This window comes from Mangifera indica, chromosome 12 (genome assembly GCF_011075055.1).
Source record: "Mangifera indica cultivar Alphonso chromosome 12, CATAS_Mindica_2.1, whole genome shotgun sequence".
Taxonomy (NCBI): Eukaryota; Viridiplantae; Streptophyta; class Magnoliopsida; order Sapindales; family Anacardiaceae; genus Mangifera; species Mangifera indica.
Genome location: NC_058148.1, coordinates 2,667,429 through 2,689,429, shown reverse-complemented (window position 1 = coordinate 2,689,429; position 22,001 = coordinate 2,667,429). Strand labels below are relative to the sequence as shown.

Genomic DNA, 22,001 nt, shown 5'->3' with positions numbered 1-22,001 from the left:
TTTTTCAAATTTCAACATTTAGGATATATCATGTTGATCTTAATTTTTTATTTTGATATTATAATGAGTTTGCATTCTGTTTTGTTTCATTAATTTACCATCAATGTAAATGATTTTTAATAAACCTATCAATGATTATATATAAGTTTAATTTCCTTTCTTTTTTCTTTTTTTTTTTTTTTTTTTGCCTCACCCTACTGATATTAAATTCTTGATTTTTAATAGTCATTTAAACATAATAATAATATTATTAACAAAGAACTTACCATACAAATTTAGAGTGTTTGGTTAGTGTAATATTTTATTACAAAAATGAAAAATCATCATAAATATATACTATTTTAAAAATTAATGAGTATAAATTAATAATGTATTTGAATAAATTAGTATATATTTATTTGATAGATAGTAATAAAAAAATATTATAATATTATTTTATTTAAATATCTATAATATGATCATTTAAATTTATAAAGTTGAGGTAAAATTAAAACAAAATTATGATTGTTTCGATAATCTATTAATATGACAATGTGATTACTAGATTATGTTGTTTTTCTTTCATTGCCCAATATTGCAACCCTCTCCTGACGTCGAAAATTACTGGTGCGATGGTTGAATGCCCTAATCTTTCTGTGTCTCTTTGTGCAAATGAGCAAGGAAAAATTTGGGTTCCTGGCACCTCTATAAATATATATAGGCCAAAGGACTTATTCCCATCAAAAGTATCTTGTTTTCTCAAGTTCTCATTCTTTAATTTTGAAAATCTTATTTACCTACCTATGAGTGATTAAGTCTATTAGTTTTAAGGGTAAAATTATCACTTCATATGTAATATTAAAAATAAACTTAAAGTTCATTTCTTTTTTCCCCTAAACCCTAAAAATTAACAATTCTCCTAGACTAAGTTTAAAAAAAATGACATTTCCCCCCTTAAGGTTTAGTTTTCAAACTCTAGCACCATCACCGATGACCTCTCCCTATCAACGCTTCCTCTCTCTCGGACAATCTCTCTTCTCTCATCTAGACATCCGATCTACATTGATTGAAGTCGAGAAGACAAAAAGCTTCATCTTGGGAAGATGATGAGATCTTCATCTTTTTGGCTTTAATCGACATTAATCGGATGTCCAGGTGAGAAGAGAGAGATTGTCGAAGGGAGAGAAAGAGTTGGGAGGGAGAGACTACCAATGATGGCACCAAAGTTTGAAAACTAAACCCTTGGGGGTGGGGGGGGGGGGAATGTTATTTTTTAAAACTTAACCTAGGGGTGAAATGGTTAGTTTTTATGATTTAATGGGGAAAAGAAATAAAATTTTAAGAGATTAGAGTTTCATTAACTTTAACTGTTCATAGATAAGTAAATGAGATTTTCAAAATTAAGGGGAGAAAACTTAGGAAAACAAGATACTTTGGGTAGAAATAAGTCTTTTGGCCATACATACATACATGCATACGTACATACATATATACATATATATATACATATACATACATACATACATATATATATACATATACATACATACATATATATATATATATATATATATATATATATATATATATATATATATATATATATATATATATATGCAGTCCCCTTTTGATTCGAAATCCTTCTTCAATTAAGAACTCCTTTATTTTAAACAACGCACAATCATACATCTCATGATGTACAAGTGCACATCTACTCAAGTGACATATGGGTGTGTGTCTAATAAGCATGACCATGAGTCAGGCCAAAATGAATATCAAAATTTTGATTTTGACCCAATTCAATTCGAATTCAATTTTAACCTTATGGAAAGGATAATAATGTCCTTGAGGCATATTTGAAAGTGTTACACAATTGGAAAGATCCAAGCAAATTTTACTAGGACATAGTGACAATTATTCAAGGATAATGTTTTGTCAATTTATTGAGTTAAAAGGGCATAGGTTTAATGTTGTGCTCCTTCATTTGATTCTTTTCAGGTAGATTAATTAGGGAAACCCTACTCGTGAGTTTTATTTTATGCTAAACATAATGGATGTTTTATTTAGCCCATTCAAGTTAGCTATAGTAATTAGATTAAGGTTTAGTCAGTAGACTGACATATAGTCATGTGTGTTGGTCTCAAGGGATAACCGATTGAAAAGTTGATACTATCCTTGTTGTACTTTAGTTTCTTATGGGGACTTACATTTTTTTTTTTTTTGTTAAGGAACACATATGGGGCAACAGTGATGAAGATGCAATCAAGCTGGCTGTACAATATTTCTTCATCACAAGCTAATGGGGTAGATAATAGGAAATGGTTCTAGACCTTTACATTTTTGTAGATAATCTCGATGCTTCAATCATTACCCTAAGGGATGCACGGTTTGGAAACCTCATGATTGATTCCATGAGGTAGGCAATACAAAATAGATATAAGGACATTGTCTGTCGATATTCACCATTTGTAAACATCCCTTCACGTTTAATTATCCTTGTAAGAATTTATTAACTATTCATTTCCATTATAAATCATTTAACTAACCAATATGTATTTTCATATTGAAATTTTGAATATAAGAGATTCTAGGAAATCTTAGGAGTTTTGTTGAGAGCTTGAGAGTTGGTAAAATCCTTTGCATGTTAAATTAGAGGACTAACAACATCCCAAGTTGGGAGGACATCCCTCCAAAAAAGATAGATACAAAACCTAATTTGACTCGACTCTGATACCAACTAACACGAACCTTGACGATTTGACGCAAGAGCCAACACTCAAGAAGATGTTTTCCCAAGACTGAATCAGTTTTATTACTGAATGACTCTTGACCTGAATCAATATGAAATCGAACAAACCTTAAAATCATAATGGTGAATGCCACAAGACAAAGCTTGGAAAGTTTAAAGGATTGATAGTTTCAACAGTAAGCGAAATTATGCTAAAAGTTGGCCAAATGATGTATTCATCATGAAAATTTTAGTTTTTATAGTACAATGTCAACTTAACCCTCAATTATCCATGACCCAATGGACTTCCAAACTTCCTAAGCCCATTACCTAATTAACTACCCAAAACACTAATTAAGTTAAAAGAAAATATGTTAGTTGGGCTTAATAAAGTCTAACCCGGTACAAAAAAGATCAAAATCATAAAAATCGAAAATCCTAAATTTGGCAAAACAAAAATTGCATAATACACATTGAAATGGTTTTTATTTAGGCCTCCAAATTGGATGCAACCAGCTTTGCTGGTTGTCATTATAAAGCTCAAAAAGAGTTTTGCATTGATATATTATAGGCCCCATAACTCTTCCCGAAACAAAAGTTATGGTTGTTCAAAGTCTGTCTACGTATAGGTTTAGGCCTGAATCACGTTGACCTCTCTGTTGGCTCCTGCAAGCATCCAATCATCCTTGAGTAAGTTAGTTTTAGTCTCTAAGCCCTTCATGAGTTGCATCTTTTTAGCTTTGCTTCTCATAATTAGCCCAATCGAGATGTGTAGCAGATCTCCTTGATGGTCTGATGCTTTTATGATGCCTTCATCACCTTATGTAGTGTTTATAGGTCTGATTATTATACTTCGAGTTTACCCATCCAACAAATACAAATAAAGCCCCAGTTATCCCAAAAAAAAACTAGTAATCAAGTCTTAGTTTGAAGTCATTATTATCAAGTTCTGCTTAATTGGGAGATATTTGCTTAGGTAAAGGTATGTTGATTAGTGTGTTCAAGTTCAACAATGTGATTATAGAGGCATATATATATATATATATATATGTGTGTGTGTGTGTGTATATTATATGTATATGTATATGTATATGTATGTATCTATTCTCACACTTGATGTGGAGAGGCAGTACAAAGATGCATGGTAAAACACCTTATAAGTAGAAATTGGAAATGGTGGTTTCACTCCCTCAAGTTATTTCCCTCTTCTCAATGATATATATACTGCTAACATTCTCTAGTTCACCACCCTTTGGAAAGGAAGCTTATCGGATCCTTATCTAAAATATATTAGAGATGAACAAAATAACTGAATCAAAACGAAACCGATGGATAATTGTCATTTCAATTTTAGTTCCTACCTAGAACCAGCCTATTTTGAGTAGATTCTAATTCCAATTATTGTAGAATCATTGATTCCGGTTCCAATTCTAGTTTCACCTCTTAAGAAACCAAACAAAAATATAACCAAATAGAACCAAAACTAATCAACACCTGTTAGTATATAAGGGTTTAACTGCAAGGTGATCAAACCTAAGGTATTAAGATGTCAACTTGTAAATGAAGTGGGCTTAACTGTCATTTGACAATAACTAAGTTGTTACTTTGATATTTTAACCACACGTATATAAAAGTGGTGGCCCATGTAATTTTTCATTTTTATGCGTTAATAAAATTTGCTCTCTCTTTCCTCTAAAAAATTCCAGAGAGTTCCTCACTTTCTCCTTTTCATATTCTTTTCGTATTTGCTTCACAAAACTAGGGTTAGACCTAGATACATCAATCCCTAGTTGTTTCTCACATATCCTATCATGGTATCAGAGTGTTGAGGTATCAACGAACAATCGTTGTGATAACGATTCTTCTTCCTTTTATATGTTTATGCCTTTTTTGTTTGATTTAGACTAAACTAATTGAGTAAAGCTTCTTTTTTTTTTTTGTGTGTGTGTGAAGATCCTTATTTCTATGAATGATTTGTTGTCTGTAAGACTTGCATGTTATCCTAGTGCTAATGTTTTCTTAGATCTATGTGATTCTAATATACTTGAATACTTTTGGTTTGTTTTAGTATGCAAAGTTTCAGATCTGGTTCATTACAACTTGTTTGCATGTTATCTCACTGTTGATGTCTCCTTAGATCCATGTGATTCTAATATACTGGAATACTTTTGTTCTATTTTAGTATGCAAAGTTTCAGATCTAGTTCATTATAACTTGTTTGCATGTTATCTCAATATTGATGTCTTCTTAGATCCATGTGATTCTGATATACTTGAAAACTTCTGTTTTGGTTTAATATGCAAAATTTCATATATGGTTCCTTACAACTTGTGAACTAATTTTTCTTTAAATCTTAAACAATCTTGATACAGTTGTTAATGTGTTGATGATGCACTTGTTATCTCAGTGCTAATGTTTTATTAGATCCATGTGATTCTAATATGTTTGAATGTTTTTTATTTTATTTTAGTATGCAAATTTTCAGATCTAGTCTATTACAACTTGTTACCTAATTTTTCTTTAAATCTTAAACAATCTTAATACAGTAGTTGATGTGTTAATGAGAAGACACCCTCATATTCTTTAGATCTAGGTGATTAAAACGTGTTGAAGTTTTTTTTGTATCTGATATATCTTTCTAACATCATGATTAAAGCTTGTTTTACTCAAAACTGTATTTCGTTGTGATGTTATATTTCGTGTGCGTTGTTTACCTCTTGGTTGTATAATCAGTGTGTAATCTGCTTCCTAGTTATATAAACTGGCAACCTGAGGATGCAATGCTACTGGCATGAAAAAGGTTTATTTAAAACCTTATCCCTTTAGTATAACAAGGTCCTGTAACTTTGATGCAGGTTATAATAATGGTTATAACACCTGTAATTGCAATTTTATGTTATTGTTAGTTGCAGTGTCTGTATAATAATTCAAGTAGTTTTACTGTTATTTGTTAGTGCATTGTAGTTGTGATCCTAGTGTGTTTTCTTGAACCTGTTAAACTTACATAACTCTATACCTATGGAAAACTCAATTAGTTCTTTGTAGAAGGTATCTCCACTAGTGTAAGAACCTCTAGTTGCTCATCTCACTTACAATCCATTAATCCCAAACTTGATAAGTCTAATTTCAATTTTTGGAAATCCCAAGTCCTGTTTATTATTGGTGCCCATGGTCTAGACAGTTACCTTCTAGGTTTCTCAACCTGTCCTCCTTCATACATACAAATTCAAACTAAAGATTAATTAATCATCAAGAAACCAAATCTTGAGTACTCACTTTAGCAAAAGATTGATAAACAATTAATGAGTTGGCTTCTGTGTTCTATCTCTGTATACATGTTTAAGGTCATATCCAAGTGTTAACATGCGCATGATCTATAGGTCACTCTTGAAAATAAGTTCCTATCTGAGTCTAAATCTCAACTTTTGCACGTTAAAAACTTAATGCAAAGCACAAAAAAGAACAATATGAGCATCATTGAATATTGTGAGAAAATGAAATAGTATGTTGAGATCCTTTGTCTGGGGGACATAATGTTGCTAATGGTGAGGTTTTAAGTCACATTTTAGATGGATTAGACTCTGACTCGACTGTAATTACTCTCAATTCCATAATTGAATCTAAATATGACAAACCTACTCTTCAAGATGCTCAATATTTGTTACAAAAACATGAACTTAGACTTGCTAAACCTTAGCAATCTCTCACATCTAACGTGTCTCTTAAATTTCATGGTACCCATTCTGTCAATCTGGTTAAACCTTTTGATAAATTACCTGATCCAACAATAAATAGTCACAAACTTTCTGCTACTCCTACTGAGGTTAACAATCACCATACATTGAAAACTATGTCTCACTTGGCTCCTTGAATTATGGTCAACACACTTACAATCAAACTCCACCACCTTATTATAATTAGACATATTTTTCTGGTTAGGGAGAGGAATATAGATCCTTAGCTCCATACTTAGCTAGTCTTGGAATTGTTTTTAAACATCCCTGTCCTTACACCCATCAACAAAATGGAAGGGCTGAAAGAAAGCATAAGAAAATAATTGAAACTGGTCTCACTCTATTGGCTCATTGTGGTATGCCACTTAAATACCAGTGGTTTGCCTTTCAAATAGTTGTGTATCTTAGTAATAAACTTCCTTCTCTTATCCTTGACTTTCAGTCATCTTTTCAATTATTGTTTGATAGAAGTCCCAACTATCTTGCCTTCAAACTGTTTGGGTATGCAGTCTTCCTTTACATAAGACCTTATCAGTCACATAAACTTGGTTTTCACACAAAAAAATATGTCTTTGTTGGTTATAGTCTAGCCCACAAAAGGTATAAATGCTTGTCCTTCTTAGGAAAAATTTACATCACTCAAAGTGCCAAATTTAATGAAACTGTTTTTGCTTTTCTATATGATCTAGATTTTAAACAAACTAACTTCTCTTCTAAAATGGTTTTTCTTAAACCTGAAGATAGGTGTACTACAACATATAAATTCCCTCCTCCACAAATAAGTAAGTCATGTGGTCTTAGTTCCCTGGTAAACTGTTCTCTAGAGATAAATAGATCAAATTTCAGTATTTTGGTGTTGAATTATCTGTTTATGCACCTGATAATGTTCAGCAATTCTTTGAGAACTACATTCTATCCCCTGCTACATCAACATCTCTTCCAAGTCAGCCTAAGCTTGCTGTTTTCATGCCTCAACTACCATTTTCAAATGCCACTCAATCCAATTCACCAAGTCTTACTTTCACTAGTCAAAGTCAACAATCTAAACCTTCTAGTATCAACACACATCTCATGTTAACTAGAACTAAAACAAAAAAACTTCCAAAACCAAAACAATGCATTATCTCTAATGTTACAAGATATTCTGCACATATGTCTCTCACTTCCTCTGTTGTCAAAACTGAACCTCAAACAGTTATAGAAGCTTTACTTGATTCAGACTGGAAGTAAGCTATGTAAGATGAATATAATGTCTTGGTTACTAATAACACCTAGACTTTAGTTCTTTTGTCTAACGATATGCATGTAGTTAGGTGTAAATGGGTTTTTAAAGTTAAACACAATCCTGATGGGTTTGTTCAAAGGTATAAAGCCAAGTTAGTTGTCAAAGGGTTCCAACAAACACCTGGGATTGACTATTTCGAAACTTTTAGTCCTTTTCTTAAATCTGCCACTATTAGAATAATTTTGAATGTTGTTGTGAGTTACAATTGGGAAATTAAACAAATTAATGTGAATAATGCATTCTTAAATGGTGATCTTACTAAGACTGTATTTATGAGCCAACCAAAAGGGTTTTTTAAGTGTTTTGAGAATGGTAAGCAGGTGTGCAACCTCAATAAAGCTTTGTATGGACTCAAACAAGCTCCAAGAGCTTGGTTTGAGAAGCTGAGAAATGCATTAATGGCATGGGGTTTTATTTCTTCCATCTCTGATACAAGTCTATTCATATATAAATCTAGTCATGTGATTGTATATGTATTTGTGTATGTGGATGACATTCTGTTAACTGGTAATGATAGTTCTATCATCACTCAAGTCGTTACTCAATTAAATCAAGAATTTGCATTAAAAGATTTTGGTACATTGCATTTCTTTTTTAGGGTTTGAAGTGCTTCGAAACCATACTATACTTCATTTGAGTCAAACTAAGTATGCAAAAGACCTTTTGTCAAAAACAAATATGTTTAAGTCCAAACCTTGTATCACCCCTTTTACAACTAAAACCAAATTGTATCCAGAAGATAGTGAAAATTTTGAACATTCATCATTGTATAAGAGTCTGATAGGAGCCCTACAATATTTAACCTTTACTAGATTGATATGATATATTTTGTTAACAAACTCAGTCAGTTCCTGTAAGCTCCCACTAAATTACAATGGAAAGCTTGTAAACAGGTACTGAGGTACATCAAAGGAACACTTGATTATAGTCTCTTATTTCATAATGCCTCCAATCTTCAGTTAAAGTGTTATTCTGACTCTAATTGGGCTAGTAGTTTGCATGATAGAAGGTCCACTACTGGTTATTATGTTTTTATTGGTAAAAACTTAGTTTAGTAGAGTTCAAAAAAACAAAAGGCGGTTGTCTTATTCTCCACAGAAGCTGAGTATCGTGCATTGACATATACAACCATTGAAATTGTTTGGTTAAAGTCCTTGTTTAGTGAATTGCATTTAGAGTGTTTCAAACCTCCTGTCATCTGGTGTGACAACCAAAGTGCAAATGCATTCTCTGTAAATCCTATTTTTCATGCACGCACGAAACACATTGAAATTGAAGCTCACTATATAAGAGACTAAGTTACTACCAAAAATGTTGTGGTTTAGTATGTTCCTACTGAACACCAAAAGGCAGACATTTTTACCAAAGTTTTGTCAGTACTTCCTTAATTATGTGTAGTATGAGTTCCTTGGTAAACTCTAGGAATAGTGGCTAATTTTTTTTTGCAATCTTTTGTTGTCTGAATTGTCTGAATTATGTACAGATTATTGTGTCTGCTTCTGGTGTGTTTTCTGTAGTACTGCTGGTTGATAAAATTACCTTATGGTGTCTTGATAGTATATGACTTACTAATCTACTTTGGAAATGTATGGACATAAGCACAAGCAATTGTTTGAGTAATCATTCTGTGAACATGAATCTGTGAGGTCTACATTGGTCTGCATTAGTGTCTGAATTGTGCACAAAACAATTATTTGAGTAATCATATTGTGAACATGAATCTATGAGGTCTGCATTGTTCTAATATTAGTATCTGAATTGTGCACAACTTGTAGTGTGTGCTTTTGGTGTGTTCTGATAAATTTTTTTGGAAGTTGTTTGTATGGTGTGATACTATGATTATATAAAAAAAAGTTTATTGCATATTGATCTGGTGGTGTGAGAAAGTTGTTTGGCGAAATCTAAGGCACTACTAATCAAGAGGTATTCAAAGGTAGTTCCCTAAACTTCTCAAATATAATTTGAATAACTCTTGGTATCATTATTATTGTGGTATCATGGCATATTGACCTGGTGGTGTGATAAAGTTGTTTGGTGTAAAAAAGAGTGATCTTATATTCAAGAACTGGAGAAATCTAAAAGCACTGCTAATTAGAAGGTATACAAAGGTAGTTCCCTGGAACTCTCAAATATAACTTGAATAATTCTTGATATTATTGCCATTGTGAAATTTTTTGAGAGAGAGAAAAGAAAATGAGAGGAAAGAATGAAAAAAAAAAGAGAAAGAAAAGGAAAATGAGAAGAGAGGATGAAAAAAAAAGGGAAATAAAAAAAAAAGAAAAAAAAGTGCAAGAGAGAAATGAAAAAAAATGAAAAAAAAAAAAGAAAAAAAAGGAAAAAGAGTTTGAGTCTGTCTCCAATTTTTTTTTTTTACCTCATATGAATTTTGTATTGGTCTAGAAATTACACTCCAAGGCACATTACTGTAGCATTGCTTTCTATGAACTTGTACTGTTCTGGAAGTTACAAGGATTTGCTCATGGTTTGCTTGTGATCCAAGGCACACTGCGTATAGCTGCAGGTAAAACAACACTTGCTCTCCACTAGCTTTGTTCCTTTTTTCGAAACTAAGGTGCACTCAAGGATGGAGAAAAAGTGTTGGTGAAAGATAGACTTATAGAAAGGGTCAAGCTTAAAGGGGGATGTTAGTATATAAAAGTGTAACTGCAAGGTAATCAAACCTAAGGTACTAAGATGTCAATTTGTAAATGAAGTGGGTTTAACTATCATTTGACAATAACTAAGGTGTTACTTTGATATTTTAACCACACGCATATAAAAACGGTGACCCATATAATTTTTTATTTTTATGCGTAAATAAAATTTGCTCTCCCTTTTCTCTAAAAGATTCCAACGAGTTCCTCACTCTCTCCTTTCATATTCTTTTCATATTTACTTCACAAAACTAGGGTTACACTAAGATGCATCAATCCCTTGCTATTCCTCACATATCCTGTCAACACCAAGTTAAACAACTGATTCTACCCATAATTTTTGTTGTTACGTCCTGTGTATGGCATCTTTTTTCTCTTTTTATCATTTTCAACCTAAACAATTTCAAGCTGCCCTTCTCTCTCTCTCTCTCCGGCTTTTTTCTCTTCTTTCTCTTTTTAATCAACTGGTTTAGATTTCAACTCACCCCTGTGACCCCGTACTGTTTGCAATTAATGTAAAAACTCCCATGTCATGCATGCAATTATTGTATGCAGCATGCAACAGAAACTGGAACTGAAACTTGTTCCAGAGCTGAGTCATATTCTCAAGTGCTTTCGTAGCTGCATCATTTTTCAATATATATACAGGTTTTGGGCAAGAACTGGAACCTATAGATTTGGAACCGAAACAAGTTCCAAGTTCCAGTTCCTATTTCTAGGAAACGGCTAGTTCCAATTCCTGAAAATTTTACAAAATACCTGTACCTGCTCACCCCTAATATATACAATAAAATAAATAACATATCATCCCTTCTCATAATGATTTATAGCCACTGAACAGACTTCTAATTAATTCACTGAAAAAATCTTGCCGAAAGATACATCTAAAGAACAAACGAAACCTTTTAACAATTGACAACATAAACAGTTTTACAAACATCAACTAAAATGAGCCTCAACTTTTATGTTTGATGATTATGTGAAAACTTAATTCTGATTGCTTAGGAAGCGCGTCTTTCTTCAATATAAGAAACAACAAGATGCTAGGCATACAAGCTGCATAAAAATAATAATCATTTGAGGCGAATATCTTAAAACAAATTATGGTCATAGGGTTTACCCATGTCCCGGGGATTGCCATGAAGGTAGGACTCTTCCTCCAATATTTTGATCAGGTTTTGTTGCTTCACCATTCATTTCACAATCATAGAAACAATCATCAAAATCAGGATCATCTATGCACTGGTTATAAGAATCAGTGTCCTGAGAATGAAAAGCTTTGGCATTGTTGTTTTGCCAATTAGCTGCCCTTTTCTTCGATCGAGCAGTGCTTTTTGTAAAGTCGTCATCCTCCTTATTTGCATTTGGAACCATGTTTTCATCTCTTTTTCTCTTTACGGAATCATTACTGTCATTGCTACTACTGCTGTTTCTGTTGGGATTATAGAAATCCTTGATGGTCAATTCAATGGTTTCCAATAGGCGATCCCCATATTTGCTTACCTTGGCCCTGCATGAAGCCAAAATGTGTAAGAACTTTGTCTACTAATTAAAACACTACCCAACTGCAAAACTCACTTTCCAATGCCATTTATCTCAAGTAGTTCTTCCTTTGTTCTAGGAACTCTTTTGCTTATATGCTGCAGCGTAGCATTCCTAAACAAAAGAAAAAAAATAAACTTATCAGAACATATAAATGGAAAAGTAAACTTACACAGGTCTACTAGCGACAAAGTTTTCCACCCTATATAACTCATGAACTTTCAAGTATATTTTCTTTTCCTTTATCTTGTCAGAAATTTGAAATTATCTCAAAAACAAAGATGAAGATTCTTTGAACTCACCCAAAGATATGGTATGCCATGACTCCCTCCCCAGCTTCTTTTACAAGAAGAGTTCGAAGCATCCTCAAAGCAGAATATAGTTTGGCGGAGAGATTCTGTTGTCAAGTGAAAAGGAGAAAGGTTGATTCAGGGCAAATATACCTTGTCAAGTATAAAACATCAAGAAGATGGATAAATCAATTTACCAAGTCTATTTCATTTTGAGGTTGTGCAGCAGAGTCAGTTTGTGGAGGACTTAGCTTCCCGACCATAAGCGAGCCTCTTGCAGAAGTCACTTCAAATTTGTTCAGTTTAGATGGTTTTACAGAGGACGGGAATCTGCAAAGCACAGAAGTTACCAGCATGAACATGAAATGGTATATTTGACTTGTCTAGCAGACTGGAATAGTAGATTCTTGCACACTCTGACCATGCATTTATTCAAAGAAAATAAATCAAAGAATTCAAACAAGCCAAGCACAGAACTAAAACTGGTTGGTTCTTCAGATCTGAGCTCCTAATATTCTGGTCAACAAAAGCCTTCAGTTATCTTGATGGACTATAAACACCTAAATTTCCTTAAAAGAGAATAACTAAGCAACCACATACAGGAGGATTTCTAATAGATAATTCCAGTAGGAAATTTGCATGGGACTAGTAAAATAGTAATTTCAACAAGAAAAGTACTGAAAGCTGAACCTTAAAACAATAGTCTGCCTGCCAGCTCTGAGATTGTGGGCCATGGATTCATTCACCTAAATCAAATAAAATTAAGAAAGGAAATTTTAAAATGTATATAGTTAAACAAAGAGAGAAATTAGAGAAGCAATTATTTCCTGTTTTCAGCTACAACAATCAAATTTACTAACTTAGCACTGAGAAATAGAACAGCTTTAAATACCTTCAACACTGATGAAACAGATCCATAGATATCACTTTTCTTAACTTCCTCCACGAGAAAATCCTCAGTGACCAGATGGCGCAATATACGGGAGGCTTCACCCTTGGCTAGATGTTTTCCAGCTCCATGCAAGCTGAGAGTCTCATGCCTGTGTTTCTTGACCTAAATTTAGCATTAAAAGTATGCAATTTATGAAGACAACATATAAGGTAATGGCAAACAAAGTACTAAAATAATTTATTGTTTAGACATACAATCTGGCTCAAGGAACCCCTGTAGACTTCTAAAATATGAGATGATGAAAACTGCTGCCCTGTTAACTTCACCAATTCAACCTAAGCACATTTATAGAAATTGTGAGGGGCGACAAGATAGACATTGTAAGTAGTGTGCATTAACATTGTAAAACTCAAATTCATATAGGTCCAACATGACAAGATAATGTATCAAGAGAGATGGAAAAAAACCATCGAACCATTTGCTTTGCAGTCTCAGTAACATCCTTCTCAGTAAAACCTTTAATCTTGGAACAGGTGTCACATGTTTTTTTGCAGTTTCCAGTATCAAACTTTTCTCCAAAATGAATGAGCTGAAGAAGACGGCGACAATCAACATCATTTTCACAATAACTGACCTGAAAGAGTGAAAAGCATAAATTATAATATATCCGATTTGAATGCGGAGGTAACATGGGACTAATGGTAACAACAGTCAGTAGAGTCTATATCAAATACCATACGCAGAAGATTGTCAGTATTCGTTTCCAGTATCCTTCCCGAATTTGTCATATTGATACGATTATGTCCAGTTGTAAAAGGACTTTGCTCAGCAACTCCTTGGCTAATCATATGCTTGACTCGTATCTGAAAAAGAATGTACAATAGATACACAAGCACTAAATCAAAGTAGGAATCTAAATAGCAAATAAGAATAAGAGAATGGAAAGAAACAAAAGGAAATAGGGAGAAAAAGTGATCAAGCTCAACATTGTCAGCTTATCAAATGTCCAAATGCAAACTTCCATTCTCCAAAGTAGAGTTAGCAGGAATGAATGAGATGCATTAGTTTGACAAGAGAAACATACATAGTCACTGTAACTGTAATACAAAACACAGGATGAACGCTGACCATCACGACCAGCACGACCACACTCCTAAGACATGGAAAAGACAAAAAAGAACCTTAAGGAATGATTATAATTTTATGCTATTCTTACTCAGTTGTACATCAGTTCTCAAACTATTTACTCAACAGAGACAAATTGAAAATGTAACAAATTCTTCTCAGTACCTGATGGTAACCTTCAATAGATTTTGGAAGAGAATGATGAATCACAAAGCGGACATCTGGTTTGTTGATACCTGGAACAACCAGTGCTAAATATATGATTGTTTTTCACAAACCAAATAAAAAGATGTCAATTAGCAACAATATCAATCATACCCATTCCAAAAGCAACTGTCGCACAGATTATATTTATTTCGTCTTTGCTCCACTGCTTCTGAATAAAGGCACGTTGTGCAGGATCCATGTTACCATGGTAAAAAGCTGCTTTGTGTCCATATTCCTGAACAATGAATGCATCATATTAAGCATATACAAATTGGAAATATGAATGAAAAACTGATTTCAAAGCCATAACTAAATGTTTTCCTAGTTAACAAATATAGCAGTTTAACCCTAGGAACCAGAAAAAAGGACTTAAAAGAAGAAAGAATTAAACATCATGGTATAAGATCTAGAGGACCAAGAATACATCTTCCATAGAAGCAATGAAAATGCAAATGATTTACAGTTTCCAAGCGGTGAAATAAAAACACAACAAAAGGAACAGTAGTGGAAACCATCACATCTGAGATACAGTGAATTATAATGAAATTTCCTCTTTAGCATCTCACATTGCAAGCATAGTTGCAGGAAATAGAAGCTTAAACTAAAATTAAATATATTTTCAATGAGATCAAAGAAAATTCAATGAACCAATAATATGTTAAGTATATAAATATTAGCACACAAAATTCCAGCCAATTTATAATATCTCATCTTTCAGATATAGCAAGTAAATCCCCTTAACAAGTAAAAAGTGACCATAAAAAAAGACCAACCTGTAACTTTTCAGCAACCTTTTCACAGTCCATTCTTGAAAGACAATAAATAATACCACATTCGTCAAAATGGTTTTCTTTAATCAACTTGTCAATGTCTTCCACACATTTCTTTGTTTTTGGTACAACAGAATACCTGCAATCTTAATCATGAGAATTGGTTCCTCAGCAAAAATTTATCTTCATACACAACTTACCATAGATTAGGGCGATTAAAACTTTGGCGAAAAATAATGCAGTTGACAAGACCAAGAGCTTGCACAACATCTTCTTTCACACTGGCTGTTGCAGTAGCTGTTAATGCTAACACTGGAGTATTTGGAAACTTCTGTTTCAAGATACCGAGGCCCTGTACATTTTACAGAATCAGCTGCTGTTAACCACAATATCTACGGCACCAAATGGAAAATAAATAAAGTTAAAAGCCACAACCTGGTAATCTGGTCTAAAATCATGCCCCCACTGACTCACACAATGAGCTTCATCAATAACAATCCTGGCAAGCAACTGACGGGCACTTAAATTCTCCAATTGTCTCAACAGAACATCACTTCTGCAGACAAACAACAGAATTTTCCAAATGATTTAGCAAAGAAAAAGCATCTAGCATTACAATAGCCAAGTTTTCATCAACACATTATATTACTGGTTTGTAAAAATAGTACATGCTTTATTTGATTCCAGTCCTTTCACATTCCACATGCTGATAAATGTTATTGACTAAAAATTACTTTAAAATATGATTGCATAAATTACAAAATTTTTACCCCAAATTCAAACCCAAATCACTCATCCCAATCCTACGTAAGGTCAAATCAAGTCAAAACAAACTCTTATCAGACTACAGAGACCTTACTGACTAAAGTACTTCAAATTTATCACTGACATATATGTTAAACAGGTTAGCATCTAAAGACTAAATCCGCCACTTCAAATGATGAATTGAACCAGAAACCAAAAAACTAATTCTCAGCACTGCCTTAATTAAAATACAATCTATTATTCATGTTTACTTAGATTATTATATTTCTCATGTCGTTTTGCAATACTATAAATGTCAATTTGCTCCACATTTTGTCACTTAAAATAAAATTGTCCAAATCTAGAGCTTCAGGCTTTAAAGCAATACTAGGCAAGCAAAGCAGCAGACGTTATTTTATTGGACATACTGACAAATGATGGTTGAACAACACAATTGATATAAGCAACACTCACTTGGCAACTTTCTCTGGGGTGACATATAACAGCTTGTATTTACAATAATCAGAGTTAAGTTCCCTAAGAATCTCCTGTTGCTCACTCCACTCCATATTGGCACTTAGATATGCAGCCGGTATATTTGCCTATGACACAAACCAAAGGACAAAAAGCATGTGCCATTAGATAAGAAGCTGGTAAATAATCAATACTAATATAAAAGTTTGGATTAATAACACGACAAATATTACCTGCAATAGATGCATTATTTGGTCTTGGATAAGTGATACAAGAGGAGAAATTACCAACGTTATCCCTGGACATATAAGTGCAGGAAGCTGTAACACAAGAAAGTAGAAATGTGAAACTCGTTAAATTTGAAGAATAAAAAGTTTATTTCATGAGATTAACAAAATTTTGAACACTCTCAACAAAGTTTGCTAATAAGAAGCTGAACTTGAAAGCCTTTTGCCAAACATTTTAATATGTTATTACCATAGTTCAAAAAAAGATGTATGAAGACTAGTAATACGCACAGGCTCAGCCAAAAAAACTAGGCATGCAACTGAACATGACCATAGATTGAGACAAAAAGGCTATATAGAAACAAGTTACAAAGTTAGAAAATTTCTTTCCAAACAGAAAGAACAAAACATAAGAAAAATTCTTTACCTGATAAGTCAGACTCTTTCCCCCTCCAGTTGGCATTAGAACAAAGACATCATGCCCACTCATTGTAGCATTTATGACCTCTCTCTGATTGGGGCGGAAAGAGTGGTTTCCAAAAACTTTCTTATTGTTGGCCTGTAATTAAAAGAAGGCAAAGTACAATAGGAAGAAATAATGCAGATACTAAATTCAAATTAATTTAGATACACACCTCCAGCTTTTTAGTCCATGGGAAATCCCCACTGCTCCATTTTTGGTCATTTGAACCTTCAATATAATTAACTTCAATAATCTTTGGGACATATGGTTGCCTCTCCACAGGGTATGATGAAACCCCAAGCCTATCTACAGAAGAGAATGGAACTGATGATGATAAATTCCACTTTTCATATCCTTCCCCTCCATTATGGATATGAAACTGGCTATCAAACCTCTTGAGTGAAGCTGCTTGAGGTGTTTCATATTGAAAACTGCAGGTTGTGGATGCAGAAAAATGTGACTTTTGTCTTTCCACATCAGGAAGATATCCCTCAAGCTGTTGAATCTGCTTATTTAGATGCAACCTAAAAATGGACATATGAACATGCACAAAGCACTAATCAAACAGTGCCATAATTATAATCCCTCAAGGAACTAAATTTTACAAATGAGGCAACAAAAATGATGAAAGTCTTAATAACCAAAAAATCCTTTGAAATATCATTTTTTTTTCAGCCAACTTTTTTTTTCCTGTTGTACTTTCACTATAAATTTGTTTTTAAATCAGTAAAATTCTAAATTGAATATTTATATAAGAGAAAAAAAGCACTAATGATAAAGGGTATGGGCAGAGGGAGCAGGCCAGGAACCTGTCTTGCCGAAGCTTTTGTGTCTGTGCTGGACTCAGGCCTGTATTGTCAAGCAGTTCATTTGATATAGCAATCAACATATCCTTCATTTCTTGTACATGATTGGTGGCTTCTGGGCAAAGCCCTAGCTGTATCAGTCTCCAAAAATCAGGCAACAAATATTATACCAGACCAAGATAGAAGTACAATAGGAAATGCAAAATAGTACATTACCTTGAATCCGTGATTACAATTCAAGGACAATTCAGGAGGCAAAGGATTCTCTTCTTGCCTTGCAAATTTACCATTATCTGCAATTGGAGTTATGGGAGGAAACTTAGATAAAGATGGTTGAGGGGTGCAAGATGATTGGTATTCCATTACAATCTGATCCACGTCAATACTCTGAAAAAAGAACAAAAGCAATTCATGAGATAGACAAATGCAAACAATCCACCCGTTAGGTGGAAAATATAAACTATAAAGCTAACTTTAGAAGGATAAAGGAGTGGAATTTCATTCACAACTTATCCAAAAGAATCACTAAATAGTATTTTTCCAAGGCTCATCAAATTAATGCAAAAGCAAAAAAATCTCTGGAAATTGAATTTTTAAGTTAATTAAATTGAATGAAATGGATTTATATAGTCAAATAATTCTTGATCAATACATAAACCTAGTAAAATTAGTTACCTTGAGTATTTCCTCGTCGTCCACGTCATCAAACACAAAATCTGCAGACTTATTCATTTGGCTAATATGCTCAGTTTGATTTGTGAATGATCCTTCTGAAAATTTGGTATAACTATTGTTAACTACAGATAATTTGATCTCATTTTGCCCCCCAAGACTCTTTCCAGCTTCAGTTCCTCTAGCTTTATCCAATGAATATACACTGCCAGTATCCCTTGCTGTTTCACTAACTTTGACATAGCTGTGGCCGAGGTTTCGATGTTTGTGCATAGGTTCAGAATATTTACTACTGTCATATGAGCTCTGTAAGGTAGCTTGTCTGCTGACATCACGTGAAGAATCACTATCAGCATTCATAACTGGAATACTTACTCCAGGTCTTGTGTAAGTCCTGCAGGATATCTGAAGGCAGGAAAGAGTATGCCAAGCCTGCCAAAAGTGTTCCATCCAAAAGCAATTGAGCTATAAGTAAATTTAAATCATAATATAAAATTTGATGAAGATAAAGGAAAGGCAGAGCAAGTTATTGGAAAGACTATAAGTTTTGGGAAACTAAGGATAGATAGCATATTTTCTAGTATATAGAAACATTCTGGCTGGAAAAAAAAAAAAAAAAACCCACTAAACAACATTAAGTACGAATAGCAACTCATAAGTTTTGCTGCACAATTTTACCTTTTCTAATTCAGCACTGTGTACTCTTTGAAAATTCTGGATTTGACAGGTTGTTAACCTAAAAGACATGAAAAGATCTTTGTCAGAAGAATCAACAGCTCAGTTAAGTATGAGTGCAGATCATTCAAAACATCTATTAGATCTATTTATGTATAACAAATCAAGCAAAAAACCTTTTTTCCTAAAATCTTTCAATCAACAGCTTCAGAAAACTAGCTGAACATTGAATTCCAGGGAAGGAAATCTGCATATTTCTTATATGTCAACATCATAGTCTAATTATTAGCAAGAAGCAAAGTGAGCACCATATTTGTAACAGAAAACTAGAAAAGAGTATCAATGTATGATACTTAATTAATACAGCAGACAATTAGCTCTCTAACCCATTAAGCTACAGTCACTAACAACCAAAATCTTTTCATTTAGAGATTTAGATTGAATTCATTTTCCAGAAGTGTCCAGCCAAGTTTCTAAACTTTAATTTTATTATTTAGCACCATAAAATTCTACATTATATAAAACAAAATAAGTATCTCAGAATATGAAAATAAGAAGAAATCTATTACACCCATATAATGAAAATGCACCCATGAATACATATAACACACCTTGCAGCCATTGCTCCTTCAGCACAAGGTTTTTGTGTCTCCAAGGAATAAAGAAAACCTGAGGTCAAGAATTTATTCTGGTGCACAAAATTATCATGGGCATTGACATGTTGCAACCAATTAACTTTAGGAAGTTTGTTATCACATTTGTCACCTTCACTGCAATTACTCCAACTTCAAATCCACCTCAAACTATTAGCCAATTGAGATTTAAAAAAAAAAAGAAAAAGAAAAGAAATAGATATAAAATAATTATTGTTCTTACCTCATATACGTTTCCTCATTCATGGGCTAGAATATTCTTCTACTGCTCATGGACAACACTCAAAGTTCATAACTGAATATAATAACCTGATATGTAAAATCAACTCAGCACAACGTATAACATGAAAATGAGGGAATTAAAGCCCAAGGTGAATTTCAAGCTACCCGGCAAAGGAATTGAAGGAATTAGGACTAAGGTTTATAAATATGAATAAATAAAATGGTAAATTCAAAATTTATTTAAAAAAAAAAAAATATCTAACCTACCGAAGAAAACAAGTAAAGAATTAGAGATCACAAACAAAAACATAATCCTACAGTAAATTAAAATTAAAGTAAATAGAACATATCCAAGTTTCCATGTGAAAAAGCATGAAGTAATGATTAACATTGCCCCGATTAACCGCATCACACTATTCAATGAATTGGAAATCATTTTAATCAACGAGAACCCATTAAAAAAAAGAAACCGAAAATCGGAAACATAATTTCAAAATAACACATATCTTTCAATACCCAAAAAATGCGAGAATTATAAAATGCAACACATTATTAGGCATCGAAGGTGTTTTATTCCAGTGGAATTTTTCTACAACATAGTAGACAATAAACTGATCATATATAAAACTTGCAATTAATAAAAGATTAGTTGAATTACATTCACGGTATTGACACTGGAGCGGTAGAGACGCAAGTACAGTGTGTCAAACCCTAGAAATGAATTTGGAGGAAGTAGTGATATTGAACGAGAATGGAAATTGGACGGACCTAAATTGTTAGTTGTGGCTTTACAGCGGTATGGTCTGACGGCGGTGGAGAGAACGAACTTGAAAGTTCGGAGAAAGTGTGGGGAGAGTGGGGTTTTCAAAATATAGCGCGGTCACAAGTGGCGGGACGATTCGCTCAATTTTGCCGTAGGAATTTTTTGGAATATTAAGAATGACAAAAAAAAATTAAGGGAAAATACAAACCAAATAAAACTAACCGTCTGAATATTATGTATAATAAAAATAATAGTATATTATTATATAATAAAGAATTATTTTTTTATTTTAATATTATTTAATTATATAATGAGGTATTATTATTTATATATAAAATTATGTATATTATTTATCCATATAATACTTTTCATACAAAAATAACTACACCGTCCACTTTTATAGTTATATAAGTTTTGTATAGTTTATTTATTAAAAAAATTAAATATGGTAAATTATTCGAAAATTATTTTATATAAATAATTATTGTATTTAGTTATTATAATAAAAAATATTATAATATTATTTTTTAAATATATTTAAAAATTGTTTTATATATTTTTAAAATATTCTTATATTAATAATATATGAAAAAAATTTATATTATCAAAATTATTTAATTAAATTATTTTGTTAAATTGGCGCTTTATTATCAATATTTTTTAAAATATTTTTTTATATTATTTGATATTTTAATTTAAAACAAGAATATTATTATCTTAAAAATTTAATAAATAAATAAAAATTATAATAAAGTAATAATCAAATTATCTCTAATATTAATTATTACATCAATTTGATATAAAAAATTCTTGAAATCTTTAGTTGTCACCTAATAATAAAAAATTGTTGAAATTTTTTATTAGTCAACAAACTAAAAAATGTAGCAATAGTATTAAAGAATTGATTAGTAGATTTTTTTTTTTTTTGGAGTTTAACAAAATTATCTTTTTATTTATAATTAACTCATTAATCAAATTCTATGCCACATCTGTGACCACTAACCTAAGCTTTACAATTCAATTTTGAAGTTCATACTTTGATTTGAAGAAATATCGAGGCATTTTAAGGTTTTCTTTATTGTATTTTGCCATTTTT

The 22,001-nt window shown here is 32.4% G+C and overlaps 1 protein-coding gene across 4 annotated transcripts; it reads right to left on the bottom strand.

The window, feature by feature from the left end:
• Positions 1–11,265: 11,265 nt before the first annotated feature.
• On the bottom strand, positions 11,266–21,091 carry LOC123230269 (ATP-dependent DNA helicase Q-like 4A). 4 transcript variants are annotated; one of them, XM_044656410.1, is made up of 26 exons: positions 20,801–21,091; positions 20,144–20,229; positions 19,879–20,052; positions 19,271–19,328; positions 18,596–19,024; positions 18,137–18,307; positions 17,924–18,051; positions 17,287–17,638; positions 17,079–17,210; positions 16,658–16,744; positions 16,425–16,552; positions 15,642–15,762; positions 15,407–15,558; positions 15,210–15,345; positions 14,548–14,671; positions 14,395–14,465; positions 14,189–14,257; positions 13,839–13,967; positions 13,580–13,738; positions 13,359–13,439; positions 13,105–13,266; positions 12,903–12,958; positions 12,410–12,542; positions 12,225–12,319; positions 11,959–12,036; positions 11,266–11,890 (listed from the first exon to the last, which is right to left on the bottom strand). In XM_044656410.1, the coding sequence occupies exons 2-26, from the start codon at positions 20,164–20,166 to the stop codon at positions 11,497–11,499; spliced, it is 3,642 nt and encodes a 1,213-aa protein (XP_044512345.1). In that variant the 5' UTR covers positions 20,167–20,229; positions 20,801–21,091; the 3' UTR covers positions 11,266–11,496. The 4 variants fall into 4 exon arrangements, with proteins under 4 accessions (XP_044512345.1, XP_044512346.1, XP_044512347.1 ...); XM_044656411.1 differs by having other exon boundaries at positions 20,911–21,091; XM_044656412.1 differs by lacking the exon at positions 14,189–14,257.
• Between the last annotated feature and the right edge of the window lie 910 nt (positions 21,092–22,001).

Excerpts from the sequence above, each read along its gene's own strand:
- LOC123230269 (XM_044656410.1), bottom strand. The coding sequence starts at position 20,166 with ATGAATGAGGAAACGTATATGAG. Across the intron at positions 13,440-13,579 it reads CTGAGACTGCAAAGCAAATG|GTTGAATTGGTGAAGTTAAC; the intron begins GTTCGATGGTTT and ends AAATGTGCTTAG. Across the intron at positions 12,320-12,409 it reads CTCAAAATGAAATAGACTTG|AATCTCTCCGCCAAACTATA; the intron begins GTAAATTGATTT and ends ACTTGACAACAG.